At 41.0% G+C, this 20,085-nt stretch overlaps 2 protein-coding genes and 1 long non-coding RNA gene across 3 annotated transcripts; 1 reads left to right on the top strand and 2 right to left on the bottom strand.

Annotated features, from left to right (window-relative positions):
- Positions 1–283: 283 nt before the first annotated feature.
- LOC308094029 (MAU2 chromatid cohesion factor homolog) lies at positions 284–12,314 on the bottom strand. The gene is made up of 19 exons (XM_080440468.1): positions 11,915–12,314; positions 11,432–11,449; positions 11,013–11,078; positions 10,597–10,692; positions 10,375–10,469; positions 10,243–10,270; positions 8,718–8,873; positions 8,035–8,181; positions 7,214–7,304; positions 6,951–7,054; positions 6,635–6,712; positions 5,759–5,824; positions 5,060–5,143; positions 4,913–4,962; positions 4,731–4,808; positions 4,474–4,585; positions 4,259–4,349; positions 3,997–4,124; positions 284–2,875 (listed from the first exon to the last, which is right to left on the bottom strand). The coding sequence occupies exons 1-19, from the start codon at positions 12,149–12,151 to the stop codon at positions 2,801–2,803; spliced, it is 1,800 nt and encodes a 599-aa protein (XP_080296594.1). The 5' UTR covers positions 12,152–12,314; the 3' UTR covers positions 284–2,800.
- A 1,747-nt stretch (positions 12,315–14,061) lies between these two features.
- Positions 14,062–19,483, top strand: LOC308094095 (NADH dehydrogenase [ubiquinone] 1 alpha subcomplex subunit 13-like). The gene is made up of 5 exons (XM_080440555.1): positions 14,062–14,176; positions 15,826–15,904; positions 16,137–16,208; positions 16,872–16,941; positions 19,241–19,483. Exons 1-5 carry the CDS (start codon positions 14,083–14,085, stop codon positions 19,358–19,360), a joined length of 435 nt encoding a protein of 144 aa, XP_080296681.1. The 5' UTR covers positions 14,062–14,082; the 3' UTR covers positions 19,361–19,483.
- Positions 17,002–19,198, bottom strand: LOC308094096. The gene is made up of 2 exons (XR_013933919.1): positions 17,557–19,198; positions 17,002–17,110 (listed from the first exon to the last, which is right to left on the bottom strand). It is a non-coding gene; the product is annotated as an uncharacterized lncRNA (long non-coding RNA).
- Positions 19,484–20,085: the final 602 nt, after the last annotated feature.

The following is a 20,085-nucleotide window of genomic DNA, read 5'->3' as shown; positions in this document are numbered from 1 at the left end:
AGTACAGAGTAAGCAAGTGAAATAGCAAGTGATGAAACAAAACAATTAGACAAATTGAAACTGATACATGGGTTCTCTTGATTGAATGAAATTGGCAACCCACCTGCTAAGATATTTACTGAAGAGCTGGTGAGATGGGAAGACCCATTACTGAACAAACTCGCAATGATTACTCATTCTTAAAGAGGGTACATCTGGTTACATGTGTACACTCTTAAGTAAAAAAAAAATGTAATACACATGTAAAGTAGTGAAACTACTTAATAAGTAACAATAAAAACAATTGTAATTTTGAAAATTTATTTAAAAAAATGATGCATTGGATGTAAAGGCAGTTAAAATATTAAATACCTTGACAATAAACACATTGCATTCGGTTTTAATACACACTAATGAATAAAATAACCGGCTAAAATAACTAGGAAATCTAAAAAGGTCTCCATTTTCTGCGACAGCCTTATAAAACAAAGTTTCTGCCAGAGTATTAATGGGATAAAACCTTAAAAAGATGTAATAAATGTGCTGCTTAGGAAAGTTCTCACTGTTTTTAAACTTTGTTTATGGCTCTCAGACTAAGTCTGCACTGTACATAAAAGAAAAATACCAAATAAGAAATGAGAAAATCAAAAAGAAAATAATTGTTCAAATACAGCTCTATAGTACCCCCACCTGGTTGGAATAAGTCACTTATTTTCTCTGACGCTCATGTTAATTGCCTATTGCCAGAGGGAGTATTCATGGAAAGCCAAAATAGTTATTAACAGTGACAACATATTTAAATATAGGGGTTTCATCATATGAAACAACATATGTGCAAACATTCAATCATCCTATTTAGCAGAAATAGTGGTTTCTAATTCACTGGAAGAATCCAAAGGAAATGTACACAGCATATATTCACTAAAGCACACTGGAAATTAATACGGTCAAAGGGGCTGGATACAGGAAGAACATGGAAGTCAAACCTACTCACGGGTTACAATGTTGCTTTTACTGTAAAAATAATAATAATTCCATTGTTATTGTTAATAAATGTGATTTGATGTCAAGCAAGCGAGTGTCTGTATATATATATTTAAAGAAAATCTCATGGGGTCATTAAATCCACTCTTCTGCTTGAGACTTGATACAGTGATGGATTTAATCACTTCATAAACCCTCTAGACTTAGTAAATTGGACCTGAGTTGGCCACATATACTTGGACCAATTTGCCAAAAATAGGCAGCCGATCTACAGCTTATAGACCTGCCATTTTTGGCTAATATTCCCCTCAGAATATGGATTTTCATGCCCTCCTCCTCCTCACCTCCCTGGATGAGTACGGCTGAGATAAATGTTCTCGACCGACCCACCGAAACCTCCCCATCAACAAGATACCAAAACTCAAGACTTAATATCATCACTGTCGGCAGAAAACATGTATCTCCAAATTTCCTTTTTTTATGCGTTTCATGAATGAATGCCTAGGCCTATTTTATACTGTGTCGTATGACGCCGTCGTTGCAATGTGCTGTGAGCTTGTTAGATCTGCCATTTCAACTGTTTTTGAAAGATTTATGACATTCCCAAAATAGGAATGCCAGGTAGGAAGTGGTTATAAATATTTAACCAATGCAAAGTATTAACAAGAGCTTGTGACAAAAATAATAACTACACTGGAGCCATTGTAACACAGGTTATTCTTTCAATTTCCGAAAAAGTAACAGTTTTGGACAAACAAGGTTTCACCCGACAGCAACAATATGCATCTTAACTTAACCGGTGTGGCTGCAACTGGCTCGTTATAGCAGCAATGATGCTGACCAATTACAATTCATACAGGTGAACCCCAGCATCCCTATCCTGGGGGGTAACGTTCGCCAAAAAATAGCCGATCTACAAGCTCCTTGTAGATAGTCTATTTTTGGTGCAGAGGGGAAAAAAAGAGAGTAAAAAGCACTGTTGCAACTCAGGTCCGTTGCACTAAGTATAGAGGGTTTAAGTGGTTAATGGGCAGGCTATAATGTAAGCACATTCCCTCAGTCACCGTGACCAGTGCTTTTGGACATCAATGCTAATTCAACCATGTAATTCAAGACTAATTCAATTTACTTTGTACTTTCATACTTTTGTTTTAAAGTTGGCAAAGTGTCACGAGCAATGCCTAGCGAAAGCCAATACTCTGAGAGAAGTGCAGAATACGGGTAGCCAGCCATAACCACTTAGTCCCCATTCAAATGATTAGATTTTTCCAAAATAGCCCATCTACAAGCAGACAATGCATCGCTGTGAGCTTGTAGATTAGCTATTTTTCCTTTAATTTTGTTAATGTTTTTTTTTTTAAATATGTGCCTGTAATGACAACGCCAAAATGACATGTGTGCTTGTAGATCTACTATTTGGGTTTTTTTTTTTTCTTACAAAAAATACAAATGTTTTGCCTATAGTGACACGCCCAAAATAGGGATGCCAGGCTGCAAGTGGTTAATATACAATACATATGTCTTTTCAGTCCAGTGTGGGGGTGGGGTACACTTGGTGCTGAACTAGGATGGGAGGAAATTAAACATTGGGAAGGGATGACACAAAACCAACGTCATACATCTTGGTTGCTGCTGCAGGAATGTCACAGTCAGTGGAGGCTGCCACTGAACGTGCACAACACACACGCGCACACACACACACACACACACACACACAATCTTGTTTACCGTCAAACTGGTCATTATACTCTAGCATCCTCCAAGAAGAATCATCTTCTTTTTTTAGTTTTTCTCCATTCTCTATCTTTTCCTGTCTCTTTCAGTGCAGGCTCTGCTCTCAGAGCAGGCTGGCCAGGCTGGTGTTGGGTCCATTCTGGGCCTGGAACTGCACCGGAGGAAGGCCGTCTGTCCACTGTAAGAGACACACAGACAGAAAGCAAAACATAGATAAATGGTACAATGGTAAATGTTGCATTTATATAGCACTTTTATCCAAAGCGCTTTACATTCACCAATTCACACACACGTCCGATGGCTGTGGAAACCATACAAAGCACCAACCTGCTCATCAGGAGCAGTTGGGGGTTCAGTGTCTTGCTCAAGGACACATGGACAGTAACACGGGAAGCCCGGGATCAAAATGGGAACCTTTCGATTCCCAAGTGGTCGCTCAACCTCCTGAGCCGGGTTTATAATTATATAATAAAATACATTTTAAAATAATAATAATTCATACAGTCAGGGTCCCCACACATTTTTAGCAATGAATTTCCAAAACTTTTCCAAAACCTTTCCAGAATATTTAGCCCAATTTCCAGGCCTATATAACAATCATTCAGCGCAATAATGTGTCTCTTACTCCTATGTAGAATGCCCAAAGATAGGCAGTGTAGCAAAAATAAAGCATAGAATATAGAATAGTACAATTTCATTCAAAATTTCGTGCAAAATTAGGGCATAGCTCACTGGAAGACTCATTATGGCATCCGTATGACTTATTTTATTTAAATAATATATGCCATCACACAGCCAGTTCGGCAAAAAACTACTTATGTTACATATTTCGTGTAATGTTATACATGTTTATGAAAATGTTTTGTATTAACAAAATCAATAGCCAAAAACAATGCATAGCCAAATATTTTTCCAGGACCCTTGATGAATTCCAGGACCTTTGATCAATTCCCAAACTTTTCCAGTACTGGATTATTTTTTTTTCAATTTCAAAATATTTCCAGGAATTTCATGACCGTGGGGACCCTGTACAGTTTATATAGCGCTTTTCTAGGCACTCAAAGTGGCTTTATAGAAACAGAATAAAAACGACTTTATTGGGAAAATAAACTAGTTAAAAATTGAAAAACTAAAAGGGGATTATGTTTGTGTGATAAAGTAGGTTTGTGAAAATAGAAGCTCGCGGCGCAACGCAACGCGTTGTGAGCTTGTAGATCGGCTATTTTTGCAAACAAATGTAGAAAATGTCCGCCTATAATGAGATGCCCAAAATAGAGACTTGAGATGAGGTGCGCTTACGCTGACGAGGTTGTGTTCAGGCAGGCCACAGGCAGCCATGTGGTCCTGTAGGAGCTGCTGGGAGAAGTTCTGGTGCATCTGGGCGGCCTCGTGGGCATCTATGGTGTTCCCACATGTCTTGTTCAGATCTGCAGGGAGTTCAACAGCATTAGGAGTGAGGATCACATGGATTAGATTAGAGCAAAAGAGGAAAAAAAAAATACAATCTTTGTGTGCTTGTTTTGCTTATTTTCAAATAAGCACTCCGGTGCTGCAGTCATACCTTTGAGGAGCGCGGAGGACCAGAGCTGGACGGACATGTCAGGGATCTTGCTGGCCAGCTGCATGGCAGGTACCACCATGTTGCTGCTTTCCTGGGAGGAAACAATGAATTCAGAAGAACACGGGTTCAAGAACATCGTTCGTACCAGAGAGATGCCGCTTTGCTGCTGCTACTGTACATGGTCCAATGGATGAGGAGGGTTTTCTTATCCTTACCCTGTGGTTTCCCAGGACAAAGAATATATGTCCCAGCAGGACCAGTGAGCAGGCCGTCAGCCTATTTAAATCCTCTGCATTCGACATCTTCAGGGTCTCCCTCAGGAACCTCCTGCAATGTCAATTTAGACATTAATAAAGTCTCCTCCTCCCCATCATGTAAAGTGTCTTTGGGTACAAAAAATGTGAGATATAACATGCCCAAAATAGGGACGCCAGTGGTAAGATTTGTCAGTAGAAATGTTCAGAACACTTACTTGGCCTCGTTGTAACGTCCCTGGAAGAACGACAGGAGCCCTCTGATGTAGAACGCTGCGGCTCGCAGACAGTGAGAGCTGGAAGTAACATGAATGTCTTTAAAAAAACTAAACAAAACAAAAGCTCTGAATCATATAGGTTTGATTCTATGGGGATTATATAGGTGGGAAAAGTTACCTACCTAACAGGGAAGTTGTGGTCGGGATTGATCCTCTCAAGAAGACTATAGAGCTGTGGGTAGAAAAAAAAATACACTTAGTACCGAAGTCTAGATAATAAGGCCTACTCCTACACATGATGGAGCAAATGACCTGTCTCTCAGTCTGACCTCTTGGTGTCTGTTGCCTTCTCGGATGTAGACGGTGGCCAGGTTGGTGACGATGAACGTCCATAGCTCCTGGTGCGTTGTCAGCTGAGAGAGAGAGAGGGAGGAAAAAACAGGGAGTCAAACTATTCGGTCGTGTGACGTGACCGATAGTGTTCTTTCTTAGGGGGCGATCACACGAGACGTCTCACCAGCAAACCCATTGTTTTCCTATAGAACGTTGTGGGTTGAGGTGCTTAGTTTTAATCAAATAGTACATTTAGGCTACACAATTACACCTATTTTTTTAATGAATATAAAGAGTAGGCTACAGCTCAGTGGACTGACACCGAGATGACATTTCCGGCGCCTTCTATCGTCTTCTCAGTTAAACAAACGGATCACCATTGCTAAAGGGAGGGCAAAAATATGCATTTCACCTCTGTGTGTGTGTGTCTCAGTGCAACGCTGATTATTATGGTGATTTAATTTTTCACTCAACAATGATACTAAAACTCACTTTTTAGCAGTATTTTGTCGTTGTAGAGTTTGTAGATCTGCTATTTTCAGAGCACAGCACCGTGGCCCAACTAAGTATCATCAAGCCCTTAGCAGCCAATGTTCCACTCCATTACATTTTTGTTCAAAAACTTTCTAAAATTTGATTGAGTTATGAGATGTATATGCCACTGCCTATAAATGTTGTTCATATAATGGACTTACTTGTAGTGCAGCGGTGAACTGAGCCTCGGCGTTGTCCATGCAGTTCACTGAGATGCAGTACAGACCCTGGGAATGATCAGAGGAATGGACACACGTCTATGACTGACTCCTTTCTCAGTCTCTGTGTGTGTGTGTGTGTGTGTGTGTGTGTGTGTGTGTGTGTGTGTGTGTGTGTGTGTAGGGTTGGGATCCTTTAGGATTTTAACGATTCCGGTTCCTTAACGATTCTCTCAGGGTTCCCACACATTTTTACCAATTCATTTTCCAAAATGTTTCAACCCAGTTCCAGGCCTATAGCAGGAACAACATATCGCAGTGCAACATGTTGCATGTAGATCTATTATTTTTGACGCGTGACGTCCTGTATTTATTAGGCCGCACTCACGCAGCGCTACATTTTACGTGTTACATGTTAGACATGGGACGTGTTTTTTGTTAACACAATCAATAGCCAAAAACAATGTATATCCAAACATTTTCCAAAACAATTGATTAATTCCAAACCTTTTTCAGGCCTGGAAAACAGTTAAGAGAGAACCCTGTTCTCTCTTAACGGTCCGATTCCTTAGCGATTCCTATAGGGGGTTCCAAATGGACCCTTACAGGTCTGTAACTCTGACAGTGTACAAATGGAACCAATTACTGGTCCATTTGGTTCCACTGTCAAGAGTTAAGGTGGTCCTTGAAATTAAAAAGTTGGAGAACCAACCAGCATTGTAAATGTACAGCAGGTGTTAAGTCCACATACCAGCTCTGACAGTGTGATTCCGGAAACGGTTCCAAATGTGGTGGAACCGGTTACTCCGGTTACGGATCCCAAACCTGTCCGTGCGTGAGTGTGTGTGCGTGTGTGTTGGGCTGGAGACCTATACTTGCCAGTAGTGTGTGAAGCTGGGCAGCGTGGTTGGTGAACAACCTGGGAGACTGCTGGCAAAGCTGGCACACTTGAGAAATCTGAATAAAGAGTAATCAGAATCATCATCATCATATGAGAACAAGTATTAACCCTATGTATCTAAACCACTTAGATGAACGTGATATGTTTTTGTTTAAAAAAGTTAAAGCTCAATATTATTATAAGTAGACTAGCAGAAGCTAGAGGGCCAGAACCTATTATTTTCTTCAGATGCCATCAGTTGGTCAGTAGCACACACACAGCTCATACATGGGACATATCATAGCGTTTACCCACCTCCTGTAAGGCGGTGGCCTTGTGTCCAGTGACCAGCCGGCACATGATGATGTGCTCCAGGAGGATGACTTGCAGAGTGGACAGAATGGGACTGTTGTCCAGCACTTCAACAAAACAACAAGCACATCTGGGTCAATTCAAAGTCACTGATACGGATAGGGAACACACCGGCTATGAGAGCTGTCACATGATATATCGGTCTGGCCCGTATATTGGCCGTTATCCGCATCGGCCCAAAGTCAGCTTCTACAAACGACACTCACTTTTCAGCTTCTCCAGCTGCATGAGTGCTTTATCTGTGTACTTCTGAGCCTTCTCCAAATAGCCGGCCTGCATGGAGTGCATCACAGTCACCTGTTTTTTTGGGGGGGGAATGAAAGCAATACAAGATACGTTATTCTATGTTACGGTTGTAAATCACATTCAAAAGGTCAATGTATGGAGTCAGTGTTTTTATGCCGTGACTCTGCAGGAGTCTAGCCGTCTATGAGAGGGTCAGTTTGTGTGTGTGTTGTCCGTAGATAATCTGGCAAACCACTGGACGGATCAGTGCCAACTTTCTTGTGCACACTGCCAGTGGACTAACTTATGTTTTATAATTCATTCAATATTTTTGTATTTTATATTGGAAGCCAATGGAGCTGAAGCCTTATACTACCCGAATGTGGACAAGACTGACGTCTTCAATATGACATCATTGAATTGCCAGAATACAAAGTAGAAGTCTTTATTGTGTGGCTCTATAAGAACTAGGCTTTCCTTCAACACTACGCTTCACTACAAAGTAGAAGTAAATCCAGTCTGATCTTTTTTTCAAGTTATATGAAGTATTATTTTATAATGGATGTCAGTGGTGCTCGGATCAGGCTGAAACCTTGCTAAATTTGTAGTCATACTTCATAGATGTCATAGTCCAACGATGTCATAATATGTTCACACGAACGTCCAAGATCCACATTGGAGCTGTGCAGTTCATGTGGATCCCAAGATCCACAAGATTCTTATTTTTCTATTCATTATATCTGACCACAGAGTGTGTGTGTGCGTGCGTTACACATGCTCCTGTGCAGCAGTTGCATCTCACCAGGTACACGAGCACACACATGTGCTCCTTAGGCAGCCAATGGAAGAGGTCAGCTGGATTGCTGGGTAAGATCTCATCGTCATGGAGAGTGGAGATAGTCTGGATACACTGTTGAAGCTGTTTCAGACACGGCTTCACACTCTTCACCTGATCAGCATGTTCACAATTACAATATTAGCACAGTAACAAACTAATAACACCATGTATACGGTATAATATAGAGGAGACAGAGAACTAACTGCCTGGTTAGTCATTAACTTACTGCACGTTGGGCATTACCAAGATGACACCTGAGAGAACCAAGTTGAGTACACACAAACTTTTTTGGTGGAAGACACCTTTCATAAGTACTGATCTCAAAGTGCTTTACCATATATCGAGAGAATATACACTACATCACTGGTCCCCACATGGGGTACAGGCCTTGAGGGGCATCCCCAGATAATCGATTAACTACCAAAATGGACCCCTACAGGTCTGTAACTCTGAGGGTGTTCAAATGGAACCAAATTGGACCCTTACAGGTCCATTTGGTTCCATTTGTTTACTCTCAGTGTTAAATTAATACAGTGCAGATTGGGGTCCAAGAAATAAAGGGGGGCTGTGGCCTAATGCATGTCAAACTGGGGGTCCTTGAAATTAAAAACGGTTGAGAAACAATACGCGGTCCATTGTTGTTGTACCTGTCCAGCGTCCAGGTAATGTGTGACCTGCAGCACCATGAAGAAGACCCTGAGGGACTCCTTCTGGATGGGGTTTCCCTGCCAGTTGTCCACGATGGTCCCACACAGCGTCAGCAGAGGGTTCACTTCACTCAGCTTCCTCTCCATCAGCAGCAACTGCAGTGCCACAGATACAGGGACAATATGTACAGTGAGCTCAGTCACAATGCCCCTATCCCACATGGAATCCATAACAGATTTTTTAACAATGAAATACCAGGCAAGGGCTGTACACTGGGCTGGCCCCCTTTATGGAGTAGTTTTTTGTGTCTGTTCCCATGTTAGATAATTGTCTGTTACATGCATGGTATTTAATGTTCTCGCGAGAGGTGTCTAATGCCCAAGTTATGCTCTGTCGTACAAGGGTGCCATGTCGCCCGTTGGAAATAGCAGATTTACAAGCTCCTAATGCGTTGTGAGCTTGTAAATCAGCTAAATTGGTTAAATCGGCTGCACTCTACTTGAGTCTATTTACCTCGTTTATTGACTCCGATCTTGCACTGATAAGTGGCCCTGGATAAATGGCTAAATTGTAAATTGCCTAGTTTCGGTGTGTGACACTGAAGTATAAATCAGACTTAATGAGTGCAGTACTAGGCATTTGGGGACGATAAAATATGTATTTGGGACAAACATATATCATCTCTAGGACGCAGTCGGGACAAAGGATTATTTTAACTTTTCTGCTTGGAAATGTCAATTGAGCTCACATTCAGTACGCATGTCACTGGAAGATGACACTGAATGCTCACTACACTGGCATCTTGTCTTTGTAAAACCAGGAAATGCCAACTACAAGGAGTTGCATTGTAGATGATAATCTATGCATGTACAAAAATACAAATAATGTATGTACACACCTTTTTTTCTGCAAATCTGTTAGATACACCAACATTGTTCTTGTGAATGAGTTTTGTTCTCATTGGTGAAGATTATAAAGATCGCAATACAGACAAGGAAACTAAAGTGAAAGTCATTAACCCATTAACTGCCAGAGGTATTTTCATATTTTTTTAGCCAGTGCCAGAGTTTTTCATTGAAAAACAAAAAAAGTACTCAGGAGCCGAGATACAGATTTTTTAAGTTTTAAGTTAACAAGGAAGTGGATAGGAGTCTAGATCTTTTTTTTTTTTTTCACGTAGATCTACGCGATTGGCACGTGGCGGCTTTAAATAGGTTCGCGTAGATCTACGGGATTGGCAGTGAATCAGTTAAGAGAATGTGAAACTTACTTAGGCTATTGTTGATGGTCTACGCATGTATAAAATGATTTGTCCCCCCCAATCAAATCTCTAACTTATGCTAGCAATGACTTTATGAAGCAGCTTTGTTCATAAAACTTCACAAGTTACTTTCATTCTGACTTCAGATGAGGAAGACAAGTTATGTAAACAATACTAGGTTGAGAGACGTGATACTGTAATGTGATACAACATAGCAATGTGCGTCATATGACTTCAAAAAGTGGGAAATGATTTAAGCTCACCATTCCTTTACTTAGTAAGAACAGGGCTCTGTAGAGAAGGAAAGAAAGGCACAAAAAAATACTTAACTGCAGTAATGACAAGGACTTAAGGTACAAAGATAAATATCTTATTGATATGTAAATACCCTTTACCTGGTGTATTCTGAACCCACAACCCTCGCATACTCGGCTCCCACGCCCAGGAGGTCACATGCTGACACCAAATCTTTCTCTAGTGTGTGTAGTTGCTGAGAGAGACGCAAAGAGAGAGAGAGACATCACATACATTAACCATGTTGTAAATCCAGTGGCCACAGGAATCTGGAATAGTGAGATCTAGGAGTCGGTTTCTGCCATAATGTTGGGTTATCTTACCGCCAGTTGGAATAGAAGTCTGCAGTGCCAGTAGGGAGTTTGTTGGGAAATCTGGATGGCTTTCCGCAACAGTGGTTTTGCGGAGTCCACCAAATTCTTCAAATGAATCAAAAAGCAAGTTAAACTATGTAACTGCAATAATGACTAAGTACAGTGTAAGGCAGTATTCTAAAGCTTGATTAACCACAACCATATTAACCATTAATTTCCCACAATTGTCTACAATCGCGAAAATAGCAGATCTACAAGCTCACAACGTGAAGCGTTGTGAGCTTGTAGATCACCAGCTATTTTCACAATTTGTTATATGACAAATATACTATAGGACTGAAGTGGTTATAGTTTCCACTGAAATGTGAATGTTTTATTTCATACAGAATATTATAGCAGCGGGCTACTTGAAATACATCACCTACCTGCTGGCAGTAGAGCTCCGACAGAAGACTTGCCGCTTCAAATTTGACATCTTCAAATTGAGCAATCTGATATTATTGGTTAAAGAATTAAACAACTTTACAAGTGCTAGTAATGCCTAATGTGTTACTTTAACAATTCTACTGAACATTATGTATAGCGATGGCTCTCAACGTGGGGTCCGGGTACCGCCAGGGGTCCTTGGTGGGCTTCCAGGGGGTCTCCACTAGGTAAATGAGAATAGACTAGTGATATTATAGTATCCCTTGCGTCCCTGGGCATGTCATAACAGGTGGTGGACATTCAGCAAAAAAATATAGGCTAACATTAGTTGAAAACGGCAGATCTAAAACAAGCTCAGAGATTCAAGGAATCACTGTGCTATACAGTATATGGTGCACAGAAGGGGAAAAAAGGATACTTGTTGAGAGATGAACCACTGGGGAAGAGAAAGCAAAAGTAAACGATTCAACAACATCATTCAAATCAACGTGAAATGTAAAACCACCAATAGATAATGCAGAATGAGGACAAAACTAACACATTGTGAATATGTCCTTAAAATTAGTTATTGTGTGTTTACGCGTCTGCAACTCTGAGAGTGTACAGATGCAACCAAATGGACCCATTTGGTTACATCTGTACACTCTCAGAGTTATGCTGGTCCTATGCAGAATGAGGACACAACTTGAACACATTGTGAATCATGTCCTTATAATTTAGTTATTGCGTGTTTACGCGTCTCTCTCGAGTGTACAGATGGAACCAAATGGACCCACATTAAATTAAATAGATAATGCAGAATGAGGACAAAACTTTCAACACATTGCGTGAATTATGTCCGTATATATTTAGTTATGGTGTGTTTTTTTTTTGTTGTTGTTGAGTCTCTCTCAAGTCTCACCGCCTTCTCCAGGTGGCTGCGGGCCAGCTCGGTGTTCTTGGTGTGGTGGTACAGCACCGAGCCCAGCTGGAGGTGGGTGCGGGCCTCCACCCGCTGCGGGGGCTTGAACTGGAACACGGCCTTCAGACAATGGACGCACAGGCGGATTTTGGGCGGACTGGACGTGCGAAAGTGCTCGGCGAAGCCCAGCAGGGCCAGGTACCATGACTCGGGAGCTTCCGCGCTGCTTGCCGCCATTTTGGAAGGAGAAAAAAAAACACAGGCTGGCTGACAACAACAAACACAGACCGAAGAGACGACGCAGTAACAAAACGAAACGACGCAACAACCGCGACGACGACGTCAACGACGACGGGTATTGTGCAACCAACAACCGGAGCGGATGCGGAAACGGAAACGGACGGTAAAAAGGTTACTACGCACTGCTCAGATCCGGTCTAGAGCCCGCACCCCCAATAGAGACACACGGCCGGAAGCGGAAGGCCTACAAATCCACGCCCACTTTTGACACTCGGGGTCCGTTAGAACGATGAACTGCAGCTCTCAATGCAATCTCTATGAGAGGCATTGTAAAATACCGTAATTTCACTGGTTAACTACTGAGGCTGTAGCGATTTTTTTTGTGTTCTAATAATCTGTCCCATTTGTTTAATTTGTCCTTTTTAATGTCCCATATCTTTCATCTCGATATACTACCCACAATATACTATAATATACTCCATCAGTATGTCAAAACCGCTAGCATCGGAGATCCAGACTTTAAGTGGTCGCATCACGGACGCATCCCTTGAGGTTTTCAATACCCAGAAAACTGGCGAAAGTGGCCGTTTTCAATAGGTTTTGGTCATTATCTCTGGAACAGAAGGTCCAATCTGCTCAGTTCAAAGCTTGTTGGATGCGTGACTTTGAGGACATTAAGCACGCAATGACACATTTTCGGGTTATTTTTTTTTTTAGGGGAGGCGAGATCTTAGTTGGGCAGGCGACCGCCTCTCCTGCCTCTACTACAGTGGGGTACGCTGTCGGTCGGCGCTCGGCGCTCGTAAAGACAGTGATGTCACTGAAATGCCTGTCTGCTGTCTACCCTCTGCTGTGTTAGCATTATGGGTAACTCGTTAAAGTGGCAAATTAAATGTGAAACACATCAACTATTAAGAAAACAAGAAGATATGTTGACAAAGACACTCCATACATTTGGAAACATATTTTTATTTAAATCAATATCGTCTCCAGTTAATGTACGAATATTTCAAAAGTAGGCTAATTCTCATATCCTCTCATAGGGATTGCATTGGCAGCTGCAGTTCATCGTTCTAACGGACCTCGAGTAGCGGCGCTGTCTCAAAAGTGGGCGTGAAATTTGTAGTCCCCGTGTGTCTCTATGCTACGCAGATAGACCGTTTCCGTATCCGCTCCACACATTTGCAAAACTACAAATCCTGCTTTGATGCTCGAAAATAGCTGTTCTACACTTTGTGACTTTGTAGATCAGATCAGCTGTTTTGGGGCATTTGATTTCATCTTTAATTAGTAGATCGGCTAAACTGGTAATGCCAACCAATATATAAGTTTGATGTAGTATTATTATTATTAAGGCAAAGCTAGACACAACAGCGGCCAGTGGTGGAAAGAGTACTCATTAAAAAATAACGACTAAAGAGTTTAGTAAAAGTACCAGTATACCAAAGTATTGGTATCAAAATGTACTAAAAGTACCTAAAGTATACTCATTGTGCAGAATGTCCCATTTCACATGTTTTCAAATGTATAAAATGTACACTTAAAAAGAAAAACAATTGCAGATCTACACGCTCATTGTGAGCTTGTAGATCGGCTATTTTCTAATGGGGTTGAAGTGTAGCCCTGTGATCTTACATACTTTTCATGTATTTATACATGATGTGTATGTATCACAGACATTCTTAGGGCTAGGTTGAAAATAAAAATAAGAATCTACAAAGTAACTATAGTAACTAAAGTTTTCAGATGATTGAAGTGGAGTAAAAGTATAATATGTGCCTTGCTTTGAGATGTAGTGGAGTAGAAGTAAGTAAAAGTACTGAAAATTGGAAATACTCCAGTAAACTACCTCACAATTGTCACGTGACCTCATACGACGCGTATGTGTTACTGTTTTGGTCCAGGAGCAAAGGCTGGCTGGCAGGAAAATGGCGGCGTCCAAGGTGAAGCAGGACATGCCTCCTCCGGGAGGTTATGGTCCTATCGATTATAAAAGGAACCTGCCCAAACGAGGACTATCTGGTACTGAACTACAACATATAACGTTACTTTGTTTTAGTGAGATCTTAATGTGAAAACTATGTCTGACAGACACAGGCATAGATGCTAAACGGCTAGCGCTTGCTAACAGTCAGGCTAATGCCTCTGTCGCTATGCTCTGATTCAGTTATAAGGCTGTTCTCAAGCTGGTGTATGTGTGTTCAGTGCAATGCAATATTGTCTTGCTGTCTGACATACGTTTGGCTGCGTTTCAGTGGCTTTGTGTCGCCTGTGTTTATGTTGTGATAGCCCTGAAACATGACTGTCATATCATGACAGTCATGGATGAACTTCAACCTGGTGTTTGCACTTTATCCATTTACAGCCCAAGCCCGTACATCTACTTAAACGTTCAGATTTCAAATATAAAGTGCTGACCTCGTGGCCACGGATGTTACAATTGCGTACGGGCCCTCAGAAGTACCCGTAATTTCTGTATTGTTAATTAAAAAGCATTCTAATCTGATCGATGGCCATTTTCCCCATATGCTTTCCACTACGCGATCCTATCGGTTGGGAGGAGTATTGCACTATGATACATTATAACTCTATGAGAAAATGGCCGCCGATCGGATTAAAATGCTTTTTATTGAACAATACGGAAGATACGGGTACTTGTGTGGGCCCGAGTAGAATTGTATCCATCCGTGACCATGGGGTAAGCACTTTATATTTGAAATATGAACGTTTATGTATATATGCAGGCTGTAAATGGAGAATGTGCAAACACCAGGTTGAAGTTCATCCACGACCGTCATGTGAACCATGGCTAATGTTGTGACAGATGCATGTGAGCCACTGCAGTCTGTTTATTGTCAGCGGCACTGCACTGATTTACCCTGTCATTGAAATCAAATGTAATGTTCCCGAGGGACAAGAGGCTGTAGAGTTTTGGTCTGCAACTGGGCGTGTGATTTTTATATATTTGTAATCAGCTTTCACCATAGATTGATAGACAGACATAACTTCCCGAGGGACATTGAGTTGTCATTGCAGCCAGCACGACAATAATACAATAAAATCTTTATTTCAGACCCAGGGAGATCCATATCACAATTAAGAACACACCACAGTAAAATAACGGAAAGAAAAAGCAAATAGCCCACATTGTCCAGATTCTGACATACACACATTTGCGCCAATGGTTCCATTGATTGAAAACTTTAACAATTCACATAAACATGGCACGGTGGCACAGATTTATACAAAATAATGCTAAAAGGATGACCCAGATAAGCCCTCAGTCTAGAGGAGAACCTGACAGAACTGTGTGTAAGGTATGAAACATACAGGTATATAAACTCAAGAGAACAGAAGTACAGAATAAGTAGTTGTGGTAACGCTAATTAAATGGCATTAAAATATGATAACATGTAAAAAAGATGACTTGACTATTAGTCAGAAATGTAAACAGCACGAGGTACAGTCAGACATTTAGGCTAAAAGGATAAAAGAATAATTATAATGAAGTGGTCTTTTTTTTTAAATAATTTTTATGCCATAATATAGAAATGTATGGATCATATTGAAAGTGTACCAGGAGCTGAGAATGCGACGGAAAGTGAGTCCGGATTCCGGCACAGAAATGATCCCTAGTGGTGCCTTTCTAATGTTAATTATTTCCTTTGCAGGCTATAGCATGTTTGGCATTGGAATTGGATTGATGGTGTTTGGTTACTGGAGGCTGTTTAAATGGAACAGAGAGAGGAGGTGAGATGAGCCTTCTAACTGTTTAACCATATTTGTATATTGGCCCTATATACTTAGTTGAATGAATTCCCATGGGCTTCAAATATTTTTGCCGAAAATAGCTGATCTACAAGCTTATGATGCGTTGTGAGCATGTAAATCGGCTATTTTCGGTGAACCCCCCCCCCCATTCCAAATGTATGTAATATATTATTCACGAGCTGACACAGTGTCACATGTGTGCACATTGTAGGAGGTTGCTGATCGAGGAGCTGGAGGCCAGGGTAGCTCTTCTGCCCTTGCTGCAAGCAGAATATGATCGGAGGTGAATGCATACTTTTACACACACACACACACACACACACACACACACACACACAGCTCCCTATTCTAAATGTTGTGGTATCACCCATATTTTGGAAGGTGTAGTAATGATGTGTTTTGTTAAAATAAGTGTTGTATAGCTCTATAATTCTATTCTGATAGCTGTAATTGCTGAGTGTTTGTTCAGTAATGGGGGTCTCCCCGTCTCTTCAGCTCTTTAGTAAGGATCAGAATTTTATACAAACATAATTGAAATCGGTACTCTCTCTGATTGGATGAAATTGGCAACCCACCTGAAAATGTATTTTCTGTTCATTAAAGAGAGACGGGCAGACCCATGTTACTGAACAAACACTCAATACTATAGCAATTATTAATGAATATGGCGAGCTTTAACTTTTTTACAAAATCCCCCCCCCCCCCCACAAAATTTGTTTTAACCAAAAACTATTACTTAACACTACCTTTTATCCACAAGCCATATTTATTACTTAGTTGTACTATGGTGTCGCATGAACAGAACGTGTCGCATCATGGCAGTCTGAGTTTGTAGGTCGGCTGTAAAAAAGAAAAGAGTAGGTTTGCCTATAAAGACAAATGGTCAAAAATAGGGACATCAGGTTGAAAGTGGTTAACTGACTGGAATTTAAACTTTGACTCACAGCACATTACGGACGCTGAAGGAGAATCTAGAGGAAGAGGCCATTATCATGAAGGACGTCCCAGGCTGGAAGGTAAAAAGGCTGTCTTTCCTCTCAGGGTTTGTTCTTCGAATGACTATAGGCTCTTTTCCACCACTACAAGAACGAAGTGCCGTGAAATGGGGTTGGGATTCTTTTGGATTTTAACTATTCCGGTTCCTTAACAATTCCCTCTTAACGATCCTGATTCCTTAACGGTTCCCTTCAATCAGAGGTCTTCAACAGGGGGTCCGCAACCCCTAGGGGGTCCGTGGAGGTACTGCAGGGGGTCCGCAAAATTGTTGTTTGATTAAACACTATTTTTGTTTTTAAAAACTTTAAAAATATATATTTTTCCAAAAATGTCAAATTATCTTTAAACATAACATGAATCCACCATATTTTAGCAAACGGATACATGGAGGCACAATGCACAATAACATGGTATGTTTATACATATTTTGTAGAGAAAGTTCCTTTTTGCTACTACTGGGACAGGTGCGTTGGAGCAGGCAACCATTTTTTCATGTTTAGACATATAAAACACAATTTTATACATAAGTATACAATATATGTGGTAGCCACCCCTACCCTACGAGGTAGGGGGTCCCTGCTCCATCTCCCCAACAGTTTGGGGGTCCCTGGCCTGAAAAGGTTGAAGACCCCTGCCTTCAATGATTCCTATAGGTTCCAAATGGACCGATAACAGGTCTGTAACTCTGAGAGTGTACAGATGGACCTGTAAGGGTCCATTTGGTTCCATCTGTACACTCAGCAGACGTGAAGTCCACATACCAGATCTTACAGTGTGAAACCAGTTCCAAATGTGATGGAACAGATTTCAGTTCCTCAATGTTGGATCCAATTCCTCTGGTTCAGACTTTGTTTCCATACGCTATGGCTCGGTCTCAGATAAGGTTCTCAGAACCTAATTTGGGTCCCTTTTTTCACTAAATTTCTGGTTATAATGGAAATATAACAAGAATTTACCACAGAACTTCTGAGGTTATGGAATGTTTCTGGTTCTAATAGAACCGTTAGTAGTGATTTTCTCGGACCAGTCAGTAGGGTCTGTGTTTTCATGTCACCTTTTGGTGTCATCTTGGCTTGGAACCTTGATGGAGGTGATAAAAAGAAAAAGTACCATTACTTTTGCATAATGGAAAACGGAAAAAGACAACTAGAGTTAAGTTGAGTCTGCGTCATGTAAGTACCATTATGTAGTAGATAGTTGTGATAGCACATTAATGCAGTCAATTTAAACAGCATATTTATGTATTAAATAATTACTATTAATGATGCTGTTACGTTCAGACTATCCACTATAATCATTGCAGATTGCACTATAAAAATCAAATGGCCTATTTATCAATACTTATCAAGCTACTTACTACTAATGTTTTAAGTTGGATAAATGGCATTGGAGTATTGGCACCTCTTGACTCCCTGTAGGCCATGACCTAATTCTCTAAGAAATAAAATAAACGGCTGATGCATATTTATGTTAATAACAGAACATTATATAAATCATTGTTTGTTGCCACGTCACATCAGAAGCCGTAAGTCTTGTTTAGGGTGGCTGCTGAGCAACTGTAAGTACTGTAGTTAGCCTTAGGAGCCATGTGTCCCATATGGCAGGAGTATATCTCCCATTTCTGTAGTGTGAGGCGGCTTGATGGCAGACGGCCCCTGCCATGATGTACATAAGCACACAATCCTGTACATGCTAGTATTAGGGTGGCTACTGAGCTACTGCTAATATTTTGTTTGTGTGTAATTACGTACCTCCACCAGGGATCCTTGGGGGGGGGGGGGGTAAATTATTGATAGTTGATAGTTAGGAATAGGAACCAAATGCACCCTTAGGCCACCATAGCATCGGTAGTAAACGCGTTAGAAAATATTTCTTTTCTAAAAGTCGAACAAACAATTGCCCTTAAAGCTTTTGTTGGAAAGAAAAGATGTGTTAAGAATAGTTTCATCTGGTTACCAGACTAAATACGAGTGGAACTAGCTTTCGTTGTTTACTATTTCAGCAACGGCGCTTGTGTGTGACGCAGCAGGAAGCACTGCTCTGATTGGTTTTAGGTCTAACCAATAGAGTCCGTTTTTGTAACCGCCCCTTGGAAAAAAATCTATCGTTGATAGGGACCAGACTAATATCCACGCAGTGTGTCGTGTGATATTGTCTGGCCACGCGAGGCTAACTATTTGGTCCATTGTGCAAATAACCATGCATTTATGAAAGACATCCATGCGATGTCGAGGCTGGAAATTGTTATGAAAACAAACGGGTGGGCAAAATATTGATTATGAGAACTCTTCTCTGTTGTCTTGTCACTCTGTCCTGCAGGTTGGGGAGAACGTCTTCAGCACGGACCGCTGGGTGCCCCCCCTCTCACAGGAGCTGTACAACCTCAAGCCCCGTCAGGAGCTTTTGCACGAGCGCTTTGGGTTCCGGTGGTACGTGTAGTACTGCTTTGACGGGACATCTGGACCACGTGTGTCTACCACAGCCAATACCGTGTGGACATGAGCCTAGGCTCTGATGCTTGTAAATGTTCAATATTAAAGTTATCTTTTTTTCTGTACCATATCCCGGTTTACCTTGTCTTTTTTTGTTTACATCGAGTCAAAGTTAATGTTAACCACACTAACCTAACCTATTTCTATCCATTTTGGGCTTGTTGTTACAGGCAAATTCTCAAAAAATAGCCCAGGCCTGTGTCGTTGCTGTCGGGAAGAAACCTTGTATCTCCATATTTCAGCTTTAATTTTCTCAACGTAAATTAATGCCCTACTTCATCATACAACAGCTTGTATTGTTTTTTGTTATATATTGATTAAAAGAAGGGTGGTAGAGTTGGATGACTGCATTGCAGTCATATGATAGCGCTGTGTGCTGGCGCATAGAGAAAAGCCTTCCCGAGTCTGACCATTTACTCACAGGCTGTCTAACACTTTCTGCCCATGCCATTTTCATGTTTTATGATATTAGTACAATAAGAGTTTTTTAATGACTTAATCCGGGAGACAGATCAATATATTTTTGATTGACCGGTTCTTTCCACTTCTGGATAGTGCAATAAAACATGTATAATTAGTGGTCATATAAACTCAGACAATGTAGATGCATAATAGCCTGCCTACTGTAGTGTAATCTGTTGTCTTTCCATTATGAATTTTCCAGATTACATT

This window comes from Gymnoscopelus braueri (genome assembly GCF_963280865.1).
Source record: "Gymnoscopelus braueri genome assembly, chromosome: 10".
NCBI lineage: Eukaryota > Metazoa > Chordata > Actinopteri > Myctophiformes > Myctophidae > Gymnoscopelus > Gymnoscopelus braueri.
This window is presented reverse-complemented; position numbering and strand designations above follow the sequence as displayed.